The 14,767-nt window shown below is 38.3% G+C and overlaps 1 protein-coding gene across 1 annotated transcript in view; it reads right to left on the reverse strand.

The window, feature by feature from the left end:
- The window catches only part of DAB2 (DAB adaptor protein 2), a gene marked incomplete at its 3' end in the record, with an annotated part of 27,835 nt that extends 19,465 nt beyond the window's left edge, over positions 1 to 8,370 (reverse strand). Inside the window, exon 1 of the mRNA XM_081825793.1 lies at positions 7,830 to 8,370. Within this exon, the coding sequence (XP_081681919.1) occupies positions 7,830 to 7,844 (15 nt within the window). The remainder of the gene's footprint in view (positions 1 to 7,829) is intronic.
- Between the last annotated feature and the right edge of the window lie 6,397 nt (positions 8,371 to 14,767).

Here is a 14,767-nt window from a genome sequence, read left to right on the forward strand (position 1 = left end):
GATAAATCTCCTAGTCATAGCCACACTTCCAATTTCAGTAAGCTAATAATTATTTTCTTAATTTCAGAGAATTTATTCCAATTTTAGAGGATATTTGCCCATGTTAACAACATCAGGAGGTGACACTAAGCTCTGACCTAAGGAGATACAAGGACATGCATCCTCCTGCATCCTCACCTTCTCTCCACTGGGCCCTCTCCTTTATAAGTTGCTCAGATCTCATCTCAGAAATAAGGAAAACACTTCCCTATAACCCTCTAATCATCATCTCATGATCATTTCATGATTAAACATTTAAACTTGACAGTCTGCTACCCTCTCCTTTTTCATATTCCCTTCCTCTCAAAGGACTTGTTCATCTCAACACTACTCTCAGAAACTCAACTACAACTGCTGATGGGTGTCCTGACCAAATCCAATTACTTTACTGGTCAGCCTTTTGGGGTTATTTGGCTGCATGCATCAGACACCTATCCCCTTTCATGAGCCTTTTCCCTCCCTACCTTTTGCTCCCATAACAAACTCGATGCTCCCGTCCATGGCTTGTGTTTTCTGTATTGGAATGATCTGGATTCTTTTTTTTAATGATGAAGTTCTTCTAAATTTTAGAATAACATTGAAGCTTTCCTGCTTGGTCTTGTGGTGGTTTCCCTTGAGTTAGGACAAAGATTTAGATGTTTTTTGTTTTGTTTGTGAGATTCTTAAATATTCTGCCCCTTCTTATCTTCAATCTTCTTTCCTTTCACTTTTGTATAGCAACCTCAAGTTTTTCATTTCTTTCAGAGCATTATTTGCTTTTTGACTCTTTACCTTTTCAAATATGCCATTGGAATTGTTTTAAAGGTATTTGGTATCCCTTAATTATATCCTTCCACTGTTTAGGAATGAGCAGTTATAAGGGGCAAGGAAGAAAAAAAAAATAATAGAGAGAAAATGTTTCTTTAGCATAAATTCCCTGAAGAAAATGCACATCTATATCAGGTTGCAACAACCAAAGGTAGGTCTGCACTGCAGGCCATGCCATTTAAAACGTATCCTTGTTCTCTGAAATGATCAGAGAGTAGACTCTCCTCAAAAGCCCCAAGACTCAGAGATAAACTCCTTTATAAAGAAATGTTAAAGAGGTTTTTTGAAAGATTTTAGTAAAAGCATTCTTCCAGTATCCCATATACCAGACTGATAAACATTTACCTTTCTCCCAAGGTTAAAAGAGCAAATCTTCCCCATCACAGACTTTCCAAATGTCCAAGCTACCATCTGACATACAGTAGATGGAGGAAGTCTAGCTTCTAGACTCAGGTTCCTCTGTAGAGAATAATCAACTTAAACATGTGAAAGCTCAAATGCATAATTCTTCTAACAGTGTTACAGAATTATCCATTGTTCTCATAAAACCTTCAGCAGGTTTTATAATAAATTGTTTTTGGAAAGGGTTTGGACCTGGAAAAGGGATCTGGGGGCCAAAAGGTGCCCTATTATTTTCTTTGATTACTTTCCCAAATTAGGGGCAGTTTTAAAAAAAAAATTATCTAGATTGCATTAATCTCTGTGTTCTGTTTTAAAGTTCTAGTAAGGTAAAAGGTGTTCATAAGGCGGGAGAAGTGGATGTAGGACATCCAGAAAGCCTTCTTATTCCTTGGGTTTAGTCACATTAACTCTCCTGACCAAAAACCACAAAATTAATCAGGAAACACACGAAAGGGGTGTTTTCATAAAGCAGGGATTACAAATTAAAGCTCAAAAACATATTCAAAGGGTCACATAAACAGCTCCCCATCTAAACCTAGCTGGTTCTTCTTCCTAGTGGTGGGCTGTTTCCTGTGTCAGAAACTCAAGGAGAGGAATAAGAAGGCACAGCTGGAAAGAGAGGAAGCTCTGAAGCTATTGTAGATTCTTGACTCTTTCTTAAGGCCTAATATAGAACAACAAGTTGGGAAAGAAACTTTGCTAAGTCAAGAAAATTAGCTCCCCTTTGAGCACAGATACATAACTTGGATTCTGGACTTAACACAAACCTCCCTGAAAGAATGCAGGAACTTTCCCTTTCCATGGCACAAGAATCAGATGACTAGAAGAGATTTTGGCGCTTGCAACATCTTTTTTTCAGTTTCTGAGAAGGTTCTGAGAAATGTATACCAGAGGACTGCTTGAGTCATCTTATGACAAGTATATCCCTTGCACAAGAAAAAAAAAATCTGCTAGTTTGTTTAGCCCTTAAAGTGGATTCATGCAAGACATCTAGTATTTAGAACCTGGAATATGCCAAGTATAGGGATTAATGTGTATAGGGAGAAGTTTGGCTGGCACCTCCTTATTCTTGCTGGCACCCTTTCCTTCAGTAGGATTGTGTGGGTATCAGCAGTGCTAGTATTTAATGATTCCAGGGTTCTCAACAATATCCTGACAGAAGTGTCCCCCCTCTCTCCCAGGCAATCTTCCTACCCATATTATACACAGCAGAGAGAAATTTGCTTGGTCAGTCTCAAAATGCTGGTAAAAGGAGTAACTTAAGGACTTACTTAATGGTAGCCCCATTCCACAAATGGTAGAGAATCTGTTATTATGCTAAGGAGGAGGGGACAAACACTTTACCTACCAAGCCCTTGAAACACTTATCTTGACAGCTCTGTGAAATAAAATGGGTCTATTTTATGAGTAAGTTAAGGGACTCAGTAAGACAAAATCAAATCAGTCATTAATAAGTCGTTAGGCTCAAAATTAAACATGATCTGCGTTCCCTTGTCTCCTATAGAAGCTGGTGGCTCTTATCTTTTTGAAAAAAATCACACTGATTCTAACCTGTGTTTTCTAAGCTGCTTTTAAAGTCCTCATCCCACTGACTTGAACATACCAGTTAACTTTTCAGAAAGAGTCACATAAAATGGACACAGGAAAGAGTGATAAGAAGAGTCATGAACAAAGCAACATAAACATCTTTGCTAGAGTGTCCAGTACTTTGTACTTGTCAGAAAATATGTTCCCTTGTCCTTTGGAACTTTATGTCTGTCTCAGTTGAGGTACTGCATTAGGACACGTGAAATATTAACCTCTAAGGCAGATGTCGGAGTCCAAGAGGGCAGCAAGCTGCCTTCACCACTATTTCCCAAGTAACCTTTTGAGAATAAGGGATGTTGCCAGAAATGATACAGCGAAATTAAACTTTCTGATACTTGGTGTAAAGCCTTTCTCCTCTAAACTGTTTGGAATCTTATGCTTTTAGGGAAGGCTTACTCTATTCAGCAAAGGCCCAGTGCAACAGACAGGAAGATTTTTGCAACCTGTTTAATTGGGGAAATGAGACCATGTTAATGCACCCTTAAAAAGGAATCCTTAGGAGATTTTCTTGTAAGTGTCAGCACTTAAAAGAAAAGGTGGGGGCCTCAGGAACAAAACATGCCTGAGTCAAGGAGATCTACACCAGTTATGCATTGACAGAGAGCGTTCTTCATTGCTATGAACCCTTGGAAAGCATGCTCTAGGACCTAGAGGACTGAATCGAGAAGCTTTTCCCTGTCTTTGGAACCAAGTCAGACCAAGAGTGCCCCAAACAGTTAATTTTAGGTAGACGTAGGACAGCAGAACTGCTAAGGGTTGAGGCTTGGGCGGGTCTTACACACTTGCCATTTTCTAGCTCTGCACCTCAAGGCAACTTATCTAATAGTCACGTATGTAAAATGGGAATACAGTTTGCAGAGTTGTTACCAGAAGCCTCACAGCCTACTGTATAGAAAGTGCTCAATGAAAGGTAGCTGTGATGAAATCAAAGCTGTGTCTCACACGCTGTGTCCTGTGTGGTCTTATGTTGCATCCAACATTGCTTTTCCACAGCAACTGTTTAAACAATTTCAGAACAATGAGGACCAACAAGTAAACAGCTAGCAAGGACACACAGAGAAGGATGTAGTGCTTTAACCAATAAGGCCCAGGTGAAAAAGTGAGAGTGTTTGCCAGTGATAGAGCCCCTCCTATTCAACTCTGGCTTCTGAATCTACTCCGAGCCACCCAGAGACTCTGAGTCAAATCCAAGCCTACATCATTACCATTGGCAGTTTAGAGGGTCTACCTCATATCACCTGGGGAATTTTTTACTGGAGAGCTCCTAAAAAGATGTCCATGCTACACGCAGATCGATTAGATCCAAATCTCTGGAGCAAGAGACACAGACTCCAATATATCTTAAAGATTCCCAGGTAATTCTAATGTACCAACAAGTCTGAGTTCCAACCATCTACTTCCATGATGACCCTTTGTCCCCTTAAAGAAATACCAAGTGGTTAGACTTTGAGCTGGAAGAAGCCTAGGGAATCATCAGTCACACCCTTTCATTACTAAAGATTAGGAAACTGAGGGCAAGAAAGAATGTATAACTTGTCTATCATTAAACAGCTGGTTGGGATGGAGCTGGTGTCAAGAGAAATCTAGATCCTAACATGAGGCTCTACTGTCCTCTTCCTAGAGATTATATGTGTCACTTTTTAAAAACCATTTTTTAAGAAGACTGTGCTAAACCCATTATGTACAGACTGAACCAAGAGTACGTTCCATGTAGTAGACAGAGCAAGCACAGAACAGGAAGATAGCCTAGCAGAATTTCATTTTATAGATGTTTTCTGAACCAAAACAGAAAAAGGACTTTATGTGATCTAATCACATATTGTCACTGGATTCTTTTTTACCTAGGAAGCTGGAGTCCTTTTTGGTCAAACTGGCTTATTAATGTTGATTTGGCTGCTTGGAAGAAAGTATTTGGCTAGGCTTGAGCTGCAGCTCACAGATCAAAGAATTCAAATTCATTTTAGTACATTCTCTACTGTTCAGTGTGTGGCCTTTTCTTTTCCTTTTTTTTTTTTTTTTTTTTTTTTAAGCATGACAGGAAGTTTGACTTCTTGGGTTGGCAACTTTCAATATTTTTGACTCATTATGCCCTCTCTTAATTTTTGTACCCACCACACCCATTTTGTTTTTAAAATAAGTTATTAGGAATATCTCCTACTGGAGCCTAAAAAATAGTCATCATAATAAATAGCGTTTGGGAGAGCTTAAGCTTTAAAAGAGAGCTTAATGCTATCCAGATGAGGGTCCATTCTCTAGACTGGGCAATGCAAGCTGTTCACTAGGAATGTCTGAAATTGTTCACAAGTTGAACTGAAGTATTAAGTTTACGCTCAATTTTACAATCATATTACTCAGTTGTTTCAGTACAATGACTACTCAGAGTACTTAAGTCTTTAGAGTCAGGAAAAGAAGAAAGTGTGAATTCATAATCAAAGTATGCTCTTGCCTCTTGGGAAGGCTGGGTACAAGTTAGTATGCTGGCATGAACAAAGACATGCACAGAGCGCTGAGTCTAGACCTTTCTTTACACTTCTTCAACTCTAAAAAAGACTATAGTGTTGGAATATCCCTGTGGTCTTTTGACCATGTGGAATCCTTGTGCACATGGACAAACAAGGCTTGGAACTGCGTTAATTGACATTAGAGAGTATACCTATCTCAACTGTAACATCCCAGTCAATCCTTCCACCCCAGTTCTTGAGCATCACCTCCTCTAGCTTAGACCGAACACAGAGGAAAAACGGGAATCTGACTTTATCCTTTAACTCACTTCTACAAAGGGAAGGAAGTGACATTGAAAGTTCAGAGATTTGAAAATCATGTTTCTGCCATTGTTTTACATTGCTGGCATTGGATCATTTGGGTTATACTCTACCATGGTGCCCTTGGCCCCAGTAACCATCTGGACATGGCTCAACTAGCTATGTTACATGTGCTCTGTATATCTCAAGTGAGCTGGGCAGGGCAATGCAGCAGACACAACTTGACATGGAAAAGAGAATGGGAGATTTCTGGTCTAGTGTACAGTGTGCTTCAGCCTGCATTTATCAGAGCGCCGCATTTGGGGATTCCTGGGCCCTGGTTCCCCTAACAATGTGGTATTTGTTTCCTTATCTGCTCTTGTCTCATTTGTACTTACACCTCAGGAGCCATGTGGGGGAGAGAGATGGGCAAGGTAATGACTGCATCCTTGAGTCAAGTTTATAATATTAAGTACCAACTTGAACCACCTTATTAGCTGTTGCTTTTTCTATTAGAGAGCTATCAAGTCACCTATGGAAGAAGCCATGAGTGATTCCCATTCATTCTGAGGCAAATCTATTTGGAATTCATTGTTCTGGGAGAGAGAATAATATGGCTTTTTGTGGGGGCCATACACCTTGGGCTTTAGGCTCAAAGGTAGCTGGCAGTATGGTGGGCCAATCTGTAGAGCAAGCCAAGACATTTTTGGGAAATGGCCAATGGACCAAAGTGGTCAACATGGGGCAGATGTGTGTGTTTGGGGGTAGGGATGAAGGGAAAACTCTTTATGGCTGAGGAATGCGTATTCAGTGAGTAGTCTACACTAAAGACCTGGGCTGAAATGTCAGGGTTCCCACCTAACCCAGCCAAGAAGATACTTCCACACCAAGGGCTTGCTTCAGTGGAGAAAACCCGGCATGTTTTGGTGGTGGCACAGTAGCCTGCACCAAGGTGCTGTCATAAGGCTGGGGACACCATGCTGAAGTGACAGTGACAGAAAGGGACCGTTGCGGAGTTTGCTATTTTAAGTTATGAAGTGATAGTAACCAGAAAGTATGCTGAAAAAACATGTGGAAGGAATAAGATTTTTAAAAGGTGAAGTGTTGATAGATAATTGGAATGGGCAAATGGAATAAATGAGCTTTAAAATTTGAATTTAGAAGAACTCAGTTGTGTACTATTAAATGGGAAAGTAGGATACTATATTTCAGTCTGCTTTCCTCTCATCCTAAAGCCAAAGGAAGAGGGTATTCTAAAGAACAAACAACTTACATGAACAATTTTAGGGTTTTAAATATAAAAAAAATACCACTGCTAACATGGAAGCCTCTAGAAATTTTCTATTTCAGAGCCTTTGGGGCAGTGATTTGAGGAGAAGCATTATGGAACTGGTACAAAAACACAGTAAACATATGATTTTTACTTTGAATTTGGCATTTAAATGTATAACAGGTATTATGCTTGACCCTTGCAGGAAAAAAGTAGCCCAAAAGCTAATGAACTGGGGTGAGGGAAAAGGACTGTCATTGTACCATTTGATTCCTAGGCCAATACACTGACACTATTCATACCTTTTTCAACAGTCTTCCCTCACATATACGTATACTTACCCAAACTGACCAGCAAGTATTTCATTTTTTTCAAGTCTAGTCTTCCCGAGTTAGGTTAGCTACCGAAATGAAAGCCAATTTTAAAATAAACCATAGAAATGAATCTTAGTTTGTGTCCTAGAACACACATCAAGTTGTGCTTTCTTGTTCCCATATGAAATAATCCTGAATTAAGTCAAAATGGGTGTACAGCATATCTAGCATGTGGACATCAGGATACAATAGTTTTTTTTTTCATTTGAGCCCTTCACCTATGATACTTACGCATATAAATCCTAATCGTTAAACACAGTCCACTTTCTACTCTAGTACCGTTTTAATAGTCATCTTGAAAGTCTACGTGGATGTTAGAAGAGCTAAAGAAGGCATGTTATTTAGAACCATCTGCATTTTAAACATAAGTAAGAATGAAGAGCCACGGACTCTAGTAGAATTATTTTATGATCTACTACAGCAGAGCACTTTAAAAGCAAGCAGGTAATCTTAAACTTTTCCTCTTCCAAGGCAAGAAACATTGCCTGATATTCGGTTTCTTCTTTAATAGCCTGGCTGAATTATATTAAATCCCAATGTGGTTTTCCTTTTCAGGCAGAGGCCCACATTTATATAATCCTCAAAGCCAGTGTTTGAGTGTTTCTGTACCTTTCCACAACTCATGTTTCAGAGACAAGCTGTGTTTTGAAGAGCTTAAAGGAACGAGAATCCAGCTGCCTTGTACCATCAGCACAGAAGAGTCAAACCGTGGTGTGTGTCATAATTGTATATGGACAGGCGGGACTTCTTTTTCTGTGTCTGTACATAGACAAAACTATGAAAAAAAGTTCATATAGCTATGTAGACACAACACAAGATCAGTTTAAGTTATCTTACCCTAATATGTTATCTCTGGGTTCTAGGTGGCCTTTCCAAGAGAATATATCCTTTGTTTTAGGGTCCAACACACCCTTAGAGTTGGCATTAACCTTCCACGAGAAACCTGCCATTGGCTCACATTTCCACGTCTGATAGGATCTTTTCTAGTTGGGCCAGATATCCACCTCCGACAGGGCATTTGCGCTTCATCTCTAAGAATGATGGTGGCCTTGCTAACCTCCATGGTTAAGAATATATACGTTTTTAAAACTACTTTTTGTTATCTGTGTGCTTGATATATCAATTACCATTTTATGGGTGGTTCTTCATAACTTAGCTGATTTCCCTTAGAAAAGACTTGGTTGCTTTTAAATAAGATGGAGACAAAAAGAGTCAATTACAAAATAAAAAGAGACTTTCTATTTATTTGTCAAATTTCAGGTCTGCATAGTACCAGCAACCTGATAACCAGCCCTCTCCCCTCTGGATACCAGTGCTCTACCACACCGAAGTTTACAAAGTTCCAGAATGCTATCTAAAAGGCCAGGGAACTCTTCTGGGAGAAATAAGAATACAGGCTCATTTGCTTATTTCTTGGTTGCTGACCAAATTAGATAGGTTAACAGATAAGAAATCCCTAGGTAACTTCAGTTTCTGGTAGACAAGGAGAAAGGTGAATCTGCCAACTTGTTTTCTCGCTTCTTGAGGTGATATACTAAAACTACCCAAGTGTGGAAAATTTAGGTGGCAGGATCCAAAAAAGGTCCTGAAATAGCTAGACTACCTGCTTGGAAACTGTGTATATCTACAAATACTCCAAGAAGCTGCTACAGAGTAAGCACAAGACGGCAAAAATGCACACGTACCGTCGAGCTAAAGTTCGCACTCTGTCATTATTCTTTTATCTTTTCGGAAATGGTATTGGACCAAGTAAGTAGTGCTAATAAATAAGTGCATTTTAAGGTAGTACATTAACCCATGCTAAAGGAGGCAGATTTGGGATTTTAGCTGCTGCACAGTTGAAGCAACTACATCAAACAATAAATGATCCCACTGTATTGAAATATCTGCATAAGGTCTTTGCGCAGCACAGATAGATGAGCATAGGAAGTTCCAATTGCAATTAGAAAGCCTACCGCTTAATGTCAGACTTTTGCTTATAAAGTCTAAGCACGTGAGACAGGTTTTGTTTCATGAACTCTATAAATCTAAGTAAATGTAACCAAAATTATGCCTGTTAGAATCATGTAAGTCATCACCTCCCTTCCACAAACGCAGCTAGATAGCTACCTTAGGAATCATGAAGCACAATCAGCAAGTTTGGAAAAGTAATTCAAGGAGTCTTGTATCTACTAGAACCTTCGGGAAAAAGCCACCCCTATGTGGTCCCAAACATTAAACAATGTTCCCAATCCAAGAAGGCTTCAGACAGTCAATTTCCATACTACCTTTGGCAAGTCATTGAAGTGACTTCCACCAATAAGATTAAAATGGATGGTGGTGTTTCAGAGAACTAAGTGTACTTACAAAATGAAGATACAACTTACTCATCTTCTTCCTTAGTTATAGTAATCAAAGAACACAAGGAAAAGACCTCGAATATCACCTTAATCTACAGATTTAAAGAAAAGTTTATTCTAGGAATTAAAAAGTGACTTTGAAGATTTTCTAGCTTACATATTCTACTGGGTTGCTTTCTTACATCATCTTTTCTGACATTTAAATCATTACAGGGCTGGGGGAAGGGACAAAAAATCAAGTTGTTTTGATTTGCTGCATAAAAACAGGATACCTAAGAAAGTTATCCTGGTTATGTCATTAGACAACATTTCCAAATGCTTGAGTCTTGAATATTTCATTTACTTTTTTTTTTCTTTTTAAGATAAGCTCCTGAGGAGGCATTAACCCCTGACTTCGAGGAACCTTAGAAAAGTGCTATTTTTTCCCCAAACACAGTATGATTTTGTTTGTTTGTTTCACTTTTGATCTAGTTATTATTTGATCTAGTTAGTATTTTAGATACTATTGATCTAGTTATTGTATTGAAATACAAGATTGAAGAAGTAATTAGTGTCTTAACTTTATATTTATGTGAAGTAATAGTCAATGTAATATGCTGTTTCTTATAAACCTCTACTGCTAGCCTGATAAACAACTCAGTTTGGGTATTTTAAAAGGCAATAAATAAATTAACTAAACAAGTCATCAATTCATATAGTGCCAAAGGAATTGCTACTTCCCCAAAGGGGCTTAACTTATTTGAGATGATAAATTTATATACTAGGACAATCTAGTTTTTCTGGTTTTCTAGACTATAAAGACTCATTTATTGGATCTATCTCTGTGTCCTTTAAAATGTGTTATTCAAAATCATTTCCAGCTGCAGATAGCTTCCGTGTGAATCTAATGCTGGTTAACCCTCTACTCCTGCCATGTTAAATGAATATGATTTAAGTTAAGAGCGAGATTACTACTATCTAATAGTTATGCTAAAAACTTCTGAAGTATATTCTGTTTTCAATTTATCAGAGCTTTGACTAGACATTGTGTCAAGTGTTTTTCCTTTGCATTAAGTTATAACTCATATACCTGCCTAGCACTCAGAGACCCAAGGATCCTTTAAACCTTTTTTTTTAAAGCAAGAAGTTGGTAAAAAAAAAAACACACAAAAATCTGACTTACCACAGGAGACTTTCCCAGAATGAGCAGATGGAATGAGAATTCTTCCTTCTCCCAGGCCTCTTAAATGCACACCATCTGTATTTGGCATTTTTTAAGATGATAAAACATGGGCGTGCTACTTGCGTCTATAGTTCTAGCATAAGATGAACTAGTAGCAATGATTGCTTATCACACGCCACTTTGCTGGGCTTTCACCGAGACCTCCCAGTCCATTATGAGATATTCCTATTTTTATTGAACTACAAAAAGGCTTCTGGTTAGCCTACACAGGAATGTCAACATCAATGACTCACTGTAAAGGAAGTTTCCCTGGTTCATAAGAAATGTAGTATTTAAGCAACATGTTTCATTAGCTTTTAGAGCAATCTCGTCTAGTCTCTGAACTAGTAATGACCTGTTGCAAAATTCTGTGCCTGCTAAGTAATTGACACTTAAATACTACGGCAACCGTGGGATGGATATAAGTGATTAGATTGGTGCTCCATGTGTAGCCTCTCTTTATTATCCCTATTATAGACATTAAATAAATGTAACTCAAGCCGGTCCTAGAAGCTTTGGACAGATTCATGGTGGCATCTGCTATTTTCTGGTCTTAGAATAGTAGGCATTTTTAGCATCAGAGAATGTAATTAGATCATTCATTTCCTCAGCTGAACTCTATAGCCCTGTGCAAAGACAAGTCTTCTTTGAAAGCCACTATTAAGTTCCTAATCCAATCTTTATTAAAAAGACTCAATATTGTAGACAAGGAGGTTAAAACAAATCCTCAAAAAACTAATGATCAAGCCCTTCTACACCCCACAGATGCCTTCTAGTGCAGCAAAGTCTGAAATTAGGAATGTTTATAGTTGTAACGTTTTTGTTTTGTTTTTTAAACTAGGATGCACTCGTTAACGAACTATAGAAACATGCAGATAATGAATCCACCAAAGAAAATAGTAAGAGAAACAACACCAAGGGACTAAATTTTCTTAGTCCCACTAACATAAGCAAAGTTCTACTTTTAGGGCTATCAGAAGTGGATGCGATTGAAATTTCTGAGGGTCAATCTCTTCAGTGTTGAGGTTCCCTTCCCTAAGTTCCATTCTACATTTGCACCTTCATCTAAGAAAGTCCCTTTTTTAAAAAGGTAAAAACAAATGCCTTTCCTTTTGTCTCTGAAAAGCCTGTCATCTATCTCACACCGTGCCTAGCCAGAGTGACTACACAAAGGGGAAGTCATTGGCTACCCTAGATTTTGCCCTGAAATCATGCTATTAGAAGATTAAGAAGGCTTTTGAATACTGACAGCTTTTTTGAAAATTTCTTCTCCTTCTCCTTCTTCTTATTTTATTCAGAGCATATGGGGTTTGGTGATTAATCTCTGTTCAAAACCACTGTAATTTAGAGACTGAAAACGAAGTTTACCCCCGAATGCAAGCTAATTCATGTAACAAATCTATGTCCCTACCATGTGCCAGGCACTCTTCTAGAGCTTGTCAGTGAGCAAAATAAAGATCTATTCCTATGTAGGGTTTGCCCTCTAGCAGGGAAACACATAAAGGGATTACAGTCTTTCAGAAGGTGATAAATGTCCTGGATAAAAAGAGAGCAGAGTGGATTGAAAGTGCAGGGTTGGTGATGGCTTAAACAGGTTTCTTAGGAACACAGAAGGAATACCATATTTTTATGAGTTAAATTTATTGGATGTTTATTATATGCCAGGTGTGATGTGTGATGTATGATGCTAAACCTCTTTCATTTAATTCTCTGGGGGAAGTATCATCATCCCTACCTGACGGGAGAGAAGGTGAAGTACAAAAGTCAACCAACCCACTAAAAATCCCACAGGTCTAATACATACGCTCTTAACTCCTTTTTAAAGAATTATACAAGCAAAAAGAGAGAATTAAACTCAGTTCTTCAGATTGGACGAATGGGAATTAGCCAGAAAACACTTTCAGGAAAGAGGAATTGATAGCAGTGAGTAAAGGATATTTATGTCAGCTTGGCTAGAATACAGGACCTTGCTGGGTGATACGAGGGGAAAAGGAGGAAAGTTGGGTCAAACTGGATTAGAGTGAATTTTCAGAGGTACATTTTGTCTAGACGGTACTGGGCAGACTTTGAGGTTTTGAGCAATGGTGTGGAGGCTGGGGTGGTGACAAATCTGAGTATGGACCATGGCATCAAAGAGTCACATCGCTTTGTAGTATGATCATTGCATGAACTTGCCACTTGGAGTGATTCAACACTGCTGGGTTTTTCATTTAAATACTTGGCTAATCTTTTGGAAACAAAGCCTTTTAATTGAAAGGTTAAGGTCTAACAATCTCAAATGTCAGATCCAAGGTTATCTAATCTTGTGAAACTATGATGCCCGGTGACCCTCAAACTTCAAAAAACCAAGTGTTCCAAAGGTGGCTTAAAAAAAAAAAAAATCAAAGGCCATTATGTCTTATAACCTTCATTCTAAGAAGATCCATTTTACCCTAAACACAGAATTTCCATAATGTGAGTTTTCTAAAAGCTGATGTAAGTGAATTGGTATTTTGAAATATGACCACCTAAAGGAATATCCTTTATAAAAGGCAGCTACCGACTAAAATAGTCCACATCGTTATAGCTCCTTGTTTGAAGCAAAATATATAGCATTTCCCCATTTTATATACGTTCTCCATATAACTTGAAAGACTAGGAAGGTCAGTACCAAGGAAATGCTGGTTAAGAAGGGAACGAGCAGGGGGAGAGATTTCTGCTTTTTATGCATTTAGAATAGTGATATTAGGGTGACATGTGCCTTTCTGCATTTTTTAAATTAAGTTCCTTAGAGACAAGCTAATTTGCCAGATAGCAATATTTAAAATGTAGGTAAATCTACAGTCTACCTTGGGCTAGAGATAGAATCATGAGGGTGCTTTAGAATTCAGTCATGTGAAATTAAACTCAAAAGCTAAGAGAACTCACAAAGTGAACACGCACATGTCTAAAACATATAGAATGCTGCTCACTGTAAACTTTGAACTATTGACTTGGACATCATTCATTGATACTTACCTCTCCAAAGTTATTGAGAAAAACTCCTGATATATTAAAAAATGAACAGTAAGTTTAGATCAAATGGTCACTAGGATTTGAAAAAAATCTTTAATGCTGGTTTTTTAAAACTTGGTCACTGTATGGTCTGTTGTTGGTTTTTAGGCTGTTTTCCTTGGACCCAATGGGGTCTGTGGAACACTAATGAATTGGCAACCCAATTTAGGCATTTAAAAAGCCTAATGGATATCACATCCTTACCCATATTACAGTGGCATTATGCTAATTAAAAAAAAAAACAGGTTTCTTTTGATTTTGGCAGAAATTGTGTTAAGTCAAAGGGATAACCTTAATTATCCAGTGCTTGAGCCGAAGTTTTCATTTATTTCTTCCATTTTTATTAGTTTTTTTTAAGGAAACAGTTTAGTGGCAACTTTTAAAAAAAGAAAGAGAAGGAGAATAAGAAGTTGTCCTTGGGTGAAGTATCAGGTTGAAAACTATTCACCACTACGATAATTACTAGCCAGGTGATTATACCCATCGGGTTAGATCGATGTATGAGCTATGATGAATACTCCATTGGTAGAAGTTAACCCAAGGACTTGAAAAGACCACACCTTCTGGAGAGTTTCAGTAACAGCTTGCCTGCCTTTCTCAGGCCCTGAGCAGATATAAACTAGAGGAACATATGGATGTTACTGATTATAAATAACCTTAAAGTTAAAAAAAAGGACTCACAACTGTTTTACTTATATCAATGGATGATAAGGTGAACTGAAGCTTCCCATTTTGCCCACTCTATAATAAATTACAATCAATGTTGCAAATGAGAGCAGCTTGTCACTCATTCACTTGGCCATCTGGTTACTGGTTCTTGAACACCTACTGTGTGCCAAGTGCCGTGCTATGCTATATATACAGTGCAGAAAGAGATGGCCTCTGTTCTCAAGGGGCTTATGACACAGGCAGGGGAGAGAGAACAAGCACGTAATAGTCACAATCAGTGCGAAGTTGTTTAGAGGAAATGTTTC

This window comes from Leptonychotes weddellii, chromosome 7 (genome assembly GCF_054177405.1).
Source record: "Leptonychotes weddellii isolate Sample4059 chromosome 7, ASM5417740v2, whole genome shotgun sequence".
In the NCBI taxonomy this organism is placed as follows: Eukaryota; Metazoa; Chordata; class Mammalia; order Carnivora; family Phocidae; genus Leptonychotes; species Leptonychotes weddellii.